The sequence below is a fragment of the Lutjanus erythropterus genome, chromosome 18, assembly GCF_056507025.1.
Source record: "Lutjanus erythropterus isolate fLutEry1 chromosome 18, fLutEry1.hap2, whole genome shotgun sequence".
NCBI lineage: Eukaryota > Metazoa > Chordata > Actinopteri > Lutjaniformes > Lutjanidae > Lutjanus > Lutjanus erythropterus.
The window spans coordinates 7974906-7988285 of NC_139334.1; the positions used below are offsets into that span (position 1 = coordinate 7974906).

At 41.2% G+C, this 13380-nt stretch overlaps 1 protein-coding gene across 4 annotated transcripts in view; it reads left to right on the top strand.

Moving 5' to 3' along the window:
- LOC146310561 (AT-rich interactive domain-containing protein 1B-like) overlaps positions 1–13380 on the top strand; it is a 248035-nt gene that overhangs the window by 67406 nt on the left and 167249 nt on the right. For all 4 annotated transcript variants that reach the window (XM_084743144.1, XM_084743145.1, XM_084743147.1 and 1 more), the window contains exon 4: positions 12326–12430. In XM_084743144.1, coding sequence (XP_084599270.1) covers positions 12326–12430 — 105 coding nt within the window. The remainder of the gene's footprint in view (positions 1–12325; positions 12431–13380) is intronic.

Sequence of the window (13380 nt, forward strand, 5' to 3'; positions counted from 1 at the left end):
AGAGGGGAAGTCGAGGGGACAAGACGGAGGAAATGAGAGGCAGGATGGAGTGTGTGTGAAGAGAGAGTGAATAGGATGTGGTGAGAGTGGAAGGAAAGGTGTGTGTGTGTGCGTGTGTGTGTGTGATGGGGGGCAATGTGTGTGGGTGGGTGGGGCGCCCAAAGTTCAATGTCATTAATTGGTCACCATTTGAATATTAAGTGAAGAACTCTGTTAATTAACAGGATAATAAAAGTGCTGCTGGCTGGAAAGGGGGTGGACAGAAAAGAGGGAGGGAGCGAGGGATGGAGGGAGGACAGGCTGTGGAAATGGAGGGCATATGGCGAGAGCGAGAGGAGGAGGTGGAGAGGGAGGCAGCGAGGCTGGGTGCAGGGTGATAAGAGGGAGAGAGAGACGTCCGTGGGTAAAGGTCTGGCAGTGGTAATTTGCGGAGAGCTGCGTTAATTGTCATAACCTTTTAAATGGCAGAGTTTATCGGAGTCCTCTAAATGTCCCTGCGTATCGCCACGGCAACCCTGGGCCTGCCGCACTCCGATTGGCCGCAGCTGACGAGCACTTAAGCTTGATGAGTTTTCAAGCAAAAACTAAATGATAAAATTGAAAAAATATATATATATGTGTGTATATATGTATATATATTATATATATATATACACACATACACGCACACGTGTGTGTGTGTGTGTGTGTGTGTGTGTGTGTGTGTGTGTGTGTGTGTATTTATATATATAATATATATACATATATATATATATGCCAGTTAGGTTTTGTGTGTGTGTGTGTGTGTGTGTGTTTGTAAGAGAGAGCTTGTGTGTACGACAGTGTGTCTGCGTGTGTTTGAGACAATGTTTTTAATTTAGTGTGTTTTTTACCTCCACATTGACTGACACTCGCTAATTGCTCGACTAGAATCCGCCACTGTTTTTTTTCTTCCTTTTTTCCCTTTTTTGATTTATGTTTGTTTTTGTACAGCCGAGCTGCAATTCAAATGCAAATGAACGAGAACGGGAGAGGTGTTTTTGGAACGGTTAGGACAATCATAATGGCTCAGAAAAAAAGGGGGCCGGTAGTTAGCGGCACAGCACCCTAGGGGCCTCATTTAGCTGCCATTTGTTAGGAAATGCCGCTACATTTGTTCCTGGATACAGACTTCACAGACAGAGAGAAAGAGAAAACACCAAAAAAAAAAAAATGTCACAGTCAAAGTCGAGTTCGCCAACACACCGCTATTGTTCCGCTGTGCTTTAGCAAAAGTCATGTGGGTGTACACCAGTTTGGGTGGATGTCCTCTTTAACTGGGAGCCAAAGCAATTGAAGTGAATGGGCGGATGGGGGTGGTGGTGACTTGTGAAGAGTGTGTGAAGTGAAGATGGTACAAAGACTGGCTCTTATTTGATTAGCCTGTGTAGTGGAAAGGGAACGAAAGCCCTGGCAACGGCATCTGCAGCTAACACTGCTCGCTACATCTGACATCATCCCTGAGGGACGGCCTGCACACGCACCAGCATGTGTCTGCACGTGTGTTTGTCTGTGTATGTGCATTTATTCAGTTCAGTTCAATTTAATTCAATATGCTTTACTGGCACAAATACATGTATGAAAGACAGTATTGCCCAAATGTCTAGAAATAAGTATATTATAATGCAATGCAAAAAGGTACATTTCATAGAATAAAAAAAATAGCAGAAAACAATCAACATTTGCTCTTTTTTATTCGCAAAAGACTGTTTGTGTCTAAAAGCTTACCATCTGCTTAACTACTATATACGAAAAGAAAATAAATAATCAAAGCATTCAAATTTAATAATTAAAAATAAGTACACATAGAGCTGTGTTTCAGGTCATGACATGAGGTGGTAAATGTTGTTGCAGTCTCCTCACATGTGGTTATTTCCCCAAGTAAATATGTGAGTTTTTGTTTATGTCTGTTATGTTTTCAAATTCAGGTTGTATTTTTGTTCTGTTGGGAAAATTTTTGTCACATTATGTCACGGGATGCTATTTGGGACATGGGGTGAAGAAGTATAGCTCTGTATATCTGTATCTCTTTACTTCTGCACTCTTAAATGTAAAGGTGCTAACTAGAACAAAGGGTTCTTCTGCTTGTCCCAATAGGAGAACCCTTTTTCGTTACTGGTAGAACTTTTTATAAAGGTTCCACTTGGAACCCTTTCAGAGAATTCTGCCTAGAACCCAGCATAAAAGGTTACACTTAGAGCCATCTGCAGAATATCTACCCATAACCCCAAATGAGAGGTTATGAGAACCCTTCTATGGTGTAATGATTCCACCCAAAATCCACTTGGGGAGGTTCTATCCAAATCTTTGCCTGGGTGAGTTCTTGTTTGGAATCAAGAACCTTTGGTATTCCAGAGGTTTTATCTAGAACCCATCCAGGGGCTTCTACTAAGCACCCTTCTGTATTTTAAGGGTTATTAAAAAAAATAAAGGGTTATACTTAAACCACCTGTGAAAGGTTTTGCCCAGAACCCCTAATGAGCGCTTCTTAAGGAGAATCCTTCCGTGGTGCAATGGTTCTACCTCGGACCTTTTCTTTGAATTCCAGCCAGAATGTTCCTGCCTTCTAAGGGCACTACAAGAACCCATCCAGGGGATTCTACCATGAACCACCTTAAAATTCCAAGGGTTTCAGTGAGAATCTATCCAGGAGGCTCTACCGAAAACCTTTTTGTGTTCCAAGGCTTTCATGTAAGGTTCTACCGAGAACCCTTTTATATCATGGTGCACAGAACCCTTGATCCATCTTCAAATGAAAAGGGTTAGTCGAAAATAACTCTTGACTAACCATTTCCTCCAAAAATTTGTTCTTCAGAAGCAAATGGGGAGAACCTCAACCCCTCAGGGCAGAACCCATTTGGAACCCTTATTTCTAAGAGTGTCTCTGCATGTGTATGTTTCTGTTTATACTGGCAAGAATGAACACTTGCTTGTGGCAGTGTGTGTGTGTGTGCACAAGCTGTGAGCAAGTGTGTGTGTGTGTGTGTGACCCATGTCGGAGCTCTGGTCCTCTCTTGTAGTCTCTTTGTGCTAAAGGTCAGGAGGATTGGTGAGATAGAATCCAATCTGAAGGACACAGCACTAGAACAGGCCCTGCTACAAATGGACCCATTAAGATAGGCTGGACACACACACGGAGCTCATGGATATATAGGCACACACACACACAGGCATCCTTGCGTACACGTATGCACATACAACAGCCGTTTCCATTCTAATGGTCACCTTTGCGGTGATGATAATAATAGGCTGTACCCTGGAATAAATGGCCATCATTTACATGGAGTCTAACCAACACACTCTTTTACATAAAAGGTGGTTGCAGGAGACGAAAGTAGGTCTGCTGTGCCATGATATATTTGCAGCATATCTGACATAATCAGAATGTAACCGCAATGTTTTCCAAATATTCAGAAATGGATCAAAAGATGTAAGTGTCAAGAAAACACGAAAGACAAGCATATCATAACCAAATGTTGATTTGTCACATTTTTCAGAACACGGTGTAGCTCGCTCTCACTGCTGATTGTTGCTTCAATTATGGTTCAGCCAGTCTGATTGGTGTGAGTGTGTGTGTGTGTGAGTGTGTGTGAGTGTGTGTGAATACAGGATGTTGAATATGGATGCCCCCTCCCGCCTCTGTCTGATTCATAGAGGCTGTTTCATACATGTCTGTGGAAACACACCTCCTCACATCATACCAGTGTTTGACCCTTCCATCATTTCCATCTTTTCCCGTTGAATTACCCACTATATATGAGTGTGTGTGTGTATGTGCTTCTCAGGGTCTTGTGCAATGGACATCAGAGATTCCCTGTCCTTGAGGTAATGTGGCAGGGGGTGGTGGCCAAATGCACTTGGGTTCATGATGTGTGCGGGTGCATGTGTGTGTGTGTGTATATGGTTAGGCAGTGTGTTAGAAGGGGGGAGTTATGGGTCTCTCTCCTAAAGACACGCAATTAAGCTTAATTTTTAATGAATATTAATGGCATTAGCGTCAGATTTTGTGGAGATGTGCATCTGCCAAGGTGCAGGGGAAAAAGGGGGATGACTAATTCATTTGGTAGTCATGAGGAGAACGGCTGGAGACAGGGAGGGATGGGTGGGGAGAGAGGGGTGGAGGTGGTTTTGATGAAGAGGAGCAGGGTGGAGGAAAGGATGGAAAGAGGGTGATTGGAAAAGGAGGAAGAGTAAATGGTAAAGGATAAAAAGAAAGATATGGGGATAGAGTGTGAGGGAGGGCTATTAGAGGTGTGGAGAAAGTTAGATATTAATGGGGAAAAGGGATGGACAGAGAGGCGGAAGAGGAGAGAAAAGGAGGTGGAATGATGCAGAGAGAGGGAGCAATCAAGGGGATGGTTTGGATTATTTGAAGTGGGGTTGAGGTGCTTATGCATAGTCAGTGTATTTCCTGCAGTAGATGCTGGTTGACACACAATTGGAAGAAGCAGAGGCAAATCCCAGCACAGAAACTAAATGTCCTGCTGTGGACAGGGTCAGCAGAAAGACCTATCTTAGCCAATTTAAAAGGATCATTTAAAGAAATCAAGATCAGTTCAAGTGTACACTGGATTTAGAATATTTTCACTGCTTTACCTTGCTGTCAGTGAGCGTTTTCTGGTGGGAAACTGTGATTATGTATGTAGACAAATATTGCTGTCAGCAAAATCAGCAAGTTTACCTCACAGAACACAGGAGTTGCTGGTGTATCACTGCTATGTTATTGTGTGACTTCAATGTTTTAAAAGGTTAGTTTGGATTCTTTGAAGTCACACTAAAACACAGATGAACCAATCTAGACCCCGGTGGTCTGTAAAAATATGTTTTGCTTCTGACCCCGTCAACATAAGCTCATTTAACTTCCAAGATCTCTGCTGCTCTAAACTGAAGGCGTGTCAATCTCAATTCACTGTAACTAATACACTGACTGTGGATAAGTGCCTCATACAACACTTCAAAAAAATCCAAACTATCCCTTAATGACTGAGAGAAGAGGAGAGCACAATGCTAGAGCACAAAATAAATATAATTAGGACAAAAGGTAGAAAAAAAAACACAGCTAACACAGAAAAGAACAGAAGATGTGAGTAGAAGATGCTGAGAAACATAATGAAGCGAGAGCCAATGTGTGACGAAAACACTGGCACCTGTAAACAAAGTTTATTAAAGCAAAAATAGCCCAGAGCAGACAATGGTGGTGGGGGAAAAAGGATTAAAAAGCAAGCATGTTAAAATTTTGAATTCATATAGTTGGAAGTAATCCACGTCTTTTTCCTTGCTGTTTTTTTTTTTAAAAAGGAGATCGAGACAGATGTCAGCCAAAATCAGCTTAACTTGATGGCTGTGAATTTCGCCCTTGCTGCTTTCTGTTGTGTCAAGCAGTGGCATCAAATGTGCTTGCTCGCTGTCATGTCACCTCCGTTTCTTGTTTTCCAAGGCAATCAAGCTCATGGAAGCAAAGCAACATTTCACCTTGCTCCTTGCTCGAGTGCATGCGCTGCGACCAACCACAACGAGCAGTACAGCGTTCTTAAATTAGATGTGAGCAAGCCCACTTCCAGAGGAAAATGACTGGAGGTGTATCTGAAATTAGAGGGGGTGAACTAGTATCTACAGTGTCCCTTATGATCAGATTATGATGGAACACAACTGGCAAAAGTTGAAAACAGTCTTAAGCGAGCACAGCTTGTGGTTCCTTTCCCAGCGACAGTTTGCTTAAGGAATCAGAATGGTGTGAACTAATGATAAGCTGATAAATCTGCAGCTTTTGAGAAGTGCTGCACCAGACTGCTGTGCTGGGAAGGACGACCCTAACAGCGCAGCCTGAAAACGGCACCAGGCTGCTACAGTATAACCATACAGACCTCTGCACACACCAGACCACTTATAATATTCTGCTCTTTTTATGAAGGAGACGTCTGATTGTTGGAGTGCAAAAGTTGTTGTGTAACGTAATGAACTCTGTGACCCTGTACGAGGTGAGATACATTTCAAGTATTGTTAAAATGCTGTAAGTCCAATATAATCATCACCAAGTCAGCGTCTTTATAATTTTCGTGATTGTATACTTTGTGGAAAATCATACTCCATCATGTCTCTGGGTGTAGATTTGTGATAGTGTGTGTTCATGTTATGATGCTCTGAACCGTCCACACATTTCTTGAGGTAAAGCTTCTGTTGTTACCACGTTTAAAAAGATTATTAATGAGTAATCATTAATTGATGAATTGCTATTAAGATAACAATTAAAAATGTCTTAATTGATAATTAATAAATGATAAATAGCAATATTTGTGCCTCATTTGACATTGTTTTGTCTGTCGAAGCCATTTGTTGAATAAGGAAACTTAAACTTGAACTGAGAAAAATAAATGAAAATGAGGAAAAACATGTTTTGTATCTTATTAATTGCTAATGATTAATCAGTTGTTAGTGTTTTCAACCACTGGTTAAGGAAAAGGCACAAAATTTGCATCAATTTGCAAACATTGAACTGTGACTGGCGACAGCAGTTTGAGAGCTATGAGACCAGCGATGTGACTGACAGAGAGCATGTTTGGTAATCACAACACCCGCTGATCTATATTCACCTACAGCCAGCCTCTTTGTACTGCTGCACATAGGCAACATGAACCAAAATAGATGGTGCACATGGACAAGCACAGTCCGTGCGCCTAGACCTGCCACCTTGCGCTCGGCATTTATTATTCAAATTTCAACTGAGGATGCAAAATATTAAACTGAGGCTGCAATGTATGTTATTGCACTCTCATAGAACTGGGCCTGGACATGAGCCAAAAAAGAAAGAAAGAAAGTGTCAAATAGGTTGTATGTCACGGTTGGAATTAGTTTGAGGCAGCATTGTGGCCCAGATTTCTCCTCAAGTACTAAAATGATCGCTCTAGAAAGATCTCCGCCATACCACAACCTGACCTTTGACCTCTTCTTTGAGGAAAAGGAAATTTCTCCTCAGGGATTAACAAAGTCTGACCTCATACTAACACAGTGCAAAAGATAAAATTACAAGCTGGCCTGACTACATTTGAAAACATGTACATGCAAGTCTCATATTCCAAACAATCGTCTGTGCGCAACTCCGACATGTTCCTGCTTTTCCAAACATTTCACACTCACCGACCGACTCCCGCTCCTGAGTGGCTGGGATTAACATGGTGCTGCAATATTGATTTACGTCCGCATAAAGCCTCTCCGGCTCTATATATTACACCACATTCAGCAGTCATCTATTCAATCAAATCTAATATTACACTGCCTCTCCACACAGCTGTCTAATAGCATTTAACTCACAGTTTGATTCCTGCATTCCCTCATGTACTTCAAACGCTTGCCTTCAATATCCTTCATTCGTTTCTACTATGCCAAGATGAAGTCTTTTGAAAAGCACGGAGGATGAATGAGCGTGTCTCTGTGTGCGCGTATGTGTGTGTGTGAAGACAGGATTAGCTGTGGCCTAAGGCTTAAGGTATGGAGTGGAGTGTATTTTAGAAGCTTCTAAATTAGCTGGGAAATGGGATTTTGAGACAATGGACTGGAAAAAACTCAAATGAAAGGATGCACTCGCAGCACTCCTTCATTTGCCTCTGATGTTCTCTCGCTCTCGCCTTTTTTTTTCTACTTTTTTCATATTCCCTCTCTCTCCCTGTGCTTTCTTACCTCCTCCTTTTCTCCTCCTCTATCTCTTTTACATCTCACCTTCTGTATTTCTGTGTCTCTCTCTGCCCTCCTTCCTCCGAGTCTCTGTTTTTGTCTCTCTCACCCTCTCTGTCCATATTACAGTTGACAGTGATGATGTAAGAACGTGAGTGTAAACAGTAGTATGAGGCTAACCTCACTTTGACCCACTTAAAACGGAAATCCCCTGGAGTACACACACGCGCGCGCACACATACACACACTACAGACTCATATGCCTGAGTAAATATTGGACTTGGGTCAGCAGCCACTCTTCTGTTCTCATTTCACTGTCTGAGCAACTCTGTCCGTGTGTGCATTCTTGTCTGCGCGCATGTGAGTGTGCAAATACTTGTGTGTCCACCTATCAGAATGCCACCACACATCTCCTCTCCACTATTTCTCCTCCTCCTGCCCCTCCTCCCTCCTTCCCCGGGCTTTTATTTACCTGTGGAGGTGTATTTGTGTCTAAGCCGGGTTTCGGCTTCAAACGAAGCACTTCCGACCATGTAATAAAAGCCTGACGTTTGGCGTGCATCCAGGCTCCCATTGATAAACACGGGGGCTGTGCACACAAACACAGGGCTTGCCCAGGGCCCTGACGAGGAAACTAGCATGGCTTTGTTTTTAAAATAGCGCCTCCGTTCTCCTGTTGTTAAGTGTCTCTCTGCACCCACCCACTTATGGGATGATATGTGATCCGGTGATTGAACCACATCTGGGTGAGCAGGGTTTCCCCTCTGGCTTTTAGACATGGTTAGGGGGATGTTGCTGGTTTTTTGGTTTTAGGCTATGATTGGAATAAGGGAACTATTGTGGCAAGATTATGGCCTGAGGTTCCATTTATTTGGCTGACTATTTTCATTATGATTATTATTTGAATAAAAAAAACGTTAATTTTCCTTTATTCAGTCTGATAGACATCAATATGTCTTTTAAAAAGAGATCTGCAAATAAATTACGTTTGTCCAACATGAGAACAGGACAATTCAGTCACGCAAAGCATCCGTCACACGCAAGGACACAATAAAACAATCATAAATATTGGAAATAGCAAGTAGAAATGATGAATCATTATTATGTACTTTTTAACATCTTATATATGTCTTCATATTTCTCTTACTGTGAACATTTGGTGGTTAATTATGATAAATACCTGAAAATATAAATCAACTGATTTGCAAATTTCTCATAATAACATGCAAGATTAATAAAATATTGATCAATATAGCAATAAATGTGTCATTTTTATCAAATAACTTTAACTTACGGAAAACTTTTCCACATTTAGAAGTTACTTAAACATTTACTAGTGAAATTTTGATTCAGATACAGATACATCACAAATTTTGTAAACCAGACGCATGACAAATTGTGGAAGCAGGACACTCCCATGATGCCAGTGTTCTTGTCATTTTAAATGTTGCTGACATGCCTTTATTCTACTGCTGTCACAAAATGTCTAACTTTGATACAATAACTCGAAAAACATTGATATTTTATACCATTTTCAGTACCACGGGGGGGGAAATGACACAACATAGAGGTCATAAAGAGGAGGCAATGCTGTGTGGGCACTACAGCGGCCTGTGTCATCTCACAGTCAGATATTCGTAATTGATATGCTGATACTTTTGACAACACTACTTTATACGCCGTCTATTAGCTGAAAAAACGATGCACACAAATAATAATGGTTTATCCTAAATTAATTGAGCAGCCCTCGAGGAGAAGACTCAGTGAAAATCCTCATTGAAGCATATTAAACAGATAAACCCTCTGAACATAGTCAGAGACCTTGTGCTAAATAAAGATACTGCAAGACCAGATCTAAGAGCACTGCAAAAAGGGGCTGCAGCTAATGATTATTTTCATTACTGATGAGTCTGTCAATCCTTGTCTCAGTTAATCGATTAATTTTTTTGCTCTATAAAATTTCAGAAAATGATGAAAACCATTTCATCACTGTTCACTAAAGCTCCAGGTGACATCTCTTCTTTTGTCCACAAGCCAAAGATAATCAGTTTACTGCATAGGGGACTATAGAAACTAGACAATATTTACATTTGGAGGGCTAGAATCAGAGCATTTGGATATTTTTTTCATTTAAAAAAACACTCCAAACAATTAATCTATTATCAAAATAGTAGGAAATTAGTTTAATAGTAGCAAAGTAATCGATTAATCAACTAATAGTTGGACCTCTACAAGAGTTAAGAGTTCACTTCATGCTAAGAATAGTATTTTAGGTGTCCGCTAGATGCCTACATAGATAAAATGATTGACATTTCAGGAAACATTTGGAGATTTAAAATGTTCTATATTTTTAGAATTAGTGCTTCAGTGATTTAATTGGCTAATAATTGAAATGTGGATTATGAAGGGACTACTCTCGGGCATTTAAGGTCATCACATTACCTTTTCTTAATAATGGATGAACGAATACATTAACTTTTTGTCTGTGTGTGTGTGTGTGTGTGTGTGTGTGTGTGCACGGAATGCAGCATGCAAACTGCGTGCGTAGAGTGACTTTACAGGTAGTGTGTATAAAACCTTATATCAGATTTCATAAAGAATGTAGAAAAAGAATTGGTATCATTCAGCCTGGATGCACAAATTACGACCCATTTAATGCTCTAATAATAGATCCATTTCACATGATACATCTCTCGCTGTGAAGGATAATCTTCTGCTATAAAATTATATCACCTGGCTGACAGGGATATTGCCCACCTACTACAGTATAATCACACAACAGATAAGAAATCAAACTGTGGGGAAAAATGGATTTTGATAGTAAAAACTTGAGCACACCCTGTATGTGTGTGTGTGTGTGTAACATAGACGTGTGGCTGGCTGTGTGTACGTATGTTGTGTGTGCAAGCACTCGCGTGTGATCTCTCTCCGCGTCTCGCCGATCAGTTATCACTAATCCTTCCACTCAGAGCTCTTTAACAAGTTGCTATTGTGCTGCCGACGCTTAACATGATGGAGGAACGACCTCCGTGGTGAATGAAAAGAAGAGGAAGAGGGAAGGAGGGAGCGATACAGAGGGAGGGAGAGGGAGAGGGCAACACCTCCGACAATGGGGAGAAAATTGGTTTACACTAGATAGGCTTGTGATTACAGAGGGAAAGAAAATGACTTAGATTGAACAATAGGACCGGGCGTGTGTATTGGTGTGTGTTTGTATGTGTGTGTGTGTGTGTATGTTTCGAGGATTAGTGGGTGGTTAGGCTGGGATTTAGTTGAAATGAATTGGCGGGTATGGTGTGCTGATGGATTGCGTGTTTGGATGTTTTTCTGTCTGCATGTACGTACTGTATCAGTGTGTGTGTTTCCTGGTGCAACGTGCCTCTTTGTGTTGTGACTTGATCTAACTGGGAATCAAGAGTCTTTATTACAGCCCTTTAAACCTGAGAGAGCAGTCCAACTCAATCCCTCAATCTCTGTCACACACATTTAGACAATTTTCATCACAGCAGAAGAGTGTTGTTGTTACTCAAGCCATGACATAACTGGTGTTTAGTGGGAAAAGCAATGATTTAAACTCCCAAGGATACTGCAGATTTGGGTCAAAGTCACTACCAATATTTGGAAGAAAAATAATCAACTAATGTGCTAACTTACTGACTTTTTTCATGTTCATATACATAAACACATGCTTTTTAAAGAAGAGTCATTCAGATTTTTACATTAAAGACTTATGTAAAATATGTTCTGAGGGCAGTTAACCCATGAGCTTAATATTCATGGAGAGAGGACACTGTAATGACAATGTTTTGAAATTACCTCAGGCCATTTTTCCTGCATTATATGTTGTAATTTTTATTTTTCCACAACATGACTGCCAAAACATATAATATACAGTATTTGTGATATGCTGATTAAATAAAGCTTCAGAGGTCTAAAACAGGGGTTATCAAACTTTTTCAGCTTGGCAGCCAAAATATAAATTTGGTGTCTACCTATGACCCAAACTTGCAAAAATACATGAAGAGAAAAGACATGAGTTTCTTGCACTATCAACTCAAATGCCAAAGGACTTTTAATTTAAAATGGATGCAGTTCAGTTCACTTCACTTTTATTTGTATAACTCCAAATCAGAGCAAAGGTATCTCAGTGCGCTTATCAAATAGAGCAGGTCTTGACCACACTCTTTATAAACCCAGTTTTTCCCACCAAGAGCAAGCAGGTGAGGTGACTGTGGTGACTGAGGCGACACAAAACTTCCTTTAAGAGGAAGTGTTGAGCTTGTAATGACAGCATAATGCAATAACTTTACTGGGGATTTACTGGATCAACACAGGGCTTTGTACTAACATATTATAGTGACCACACACATTTCCCATCATGCCTTGGCTCACTAGCCTGTTAAATTTGCTGTTTCATGTTCCAAAATGCAAATGTTATTTTTTGTTAGTGTTTGCATCATCTTCTGTTCAGAACAGATGGTTTATTTGGGTTTATAGTTTTAACCATAACCCATTTCTTGACAGGTCCGCAACCCATGTTGGGTCCCAACCCTAAGTTTGGGAAACGCAGCTCTAAAATATTGGCAGTATATCGCAAAATATATTATAGCTCTGAATGGTTCTCTTTGTTTCTTTCTAGGAGGCCCAGCAGGAGACCTACAGCACCAGGGGTTCTGCCCCTGGGACCTCTGGGAAGGCCAACAGCGAGGATGGCGTCTCCCATGACCGACCGTCTAGTCTGCCGGTGAGTGACAGACAGTCACTCAACCAATAATTACCACTGTATTAGACACATACATCAACACATCCAAGAGACAATTCTGTGTGTGTGTGTGTGTTGTTATAGCAGATACCAAAACACACATTTACTCCCTCGTCTTACTCGTTTCTGTCCAATCCAGTGCCTCTGCTCTCCCTGTGACCCGCCTCTTTTTTATCTCTGGTCCCATGGGAGACATGGATTTGGCTGTTTATTTCGGAGCTTGTGTCTGTGTGTTGACTGGCGTCCATGCTGAAGGCAAAAAGGCCACATGCATCAGCCGGCGGTCGAAGCATCATGCACTCCCTCACACATACACCCACATGCACAGAAAAGCATATGCACCGACACACACATCCTCACTAATGCACGCACACATGCAAACCCACACACGTTTGGCATTTGGGCGAGCTAAAAATCGTTAAGCAGGTTGACTGGAGGAGTAATTGAGGAATGCTGAGGCCAGGCTGATCTATGCGCGCAGAGAGAGATGTGGGCTGCTCCAGTTTTTTGGCTAAACTAATCGGTTTTTACTCTCTATCATTTCTCCCCTCACAGCTCCTCAGCACTTTCAAGAATAGAATAAATAGACATTTGCAAATGGTGGCAAATATTGGCACTGCTTGAGGTGTGTGTGCCGTTTAATTTACCAGATACTTTGGAACAGCCTCAGGAGTGGAGGAATAAACTGCAAGAAAAGCTAAATTAAGTGTATGAACTCAAATTAAGCCATAATATTTTCCATAAACTGATACGTTTAAAGTCTGTGTTCGCTGGTCGTTCCTCTGTCTTTCAATGCACACTGATGCTTTTCTCCACTTCTCTTCAAATCAGCCGCTGATTTATCTGTCAGTTCCTCTTTTCAGTCACACACTCCTTCTGTTTTAACATACTAGTAGTACAGTCTTTAGGGTTCCAAAAAGGGTTCTTCTTCG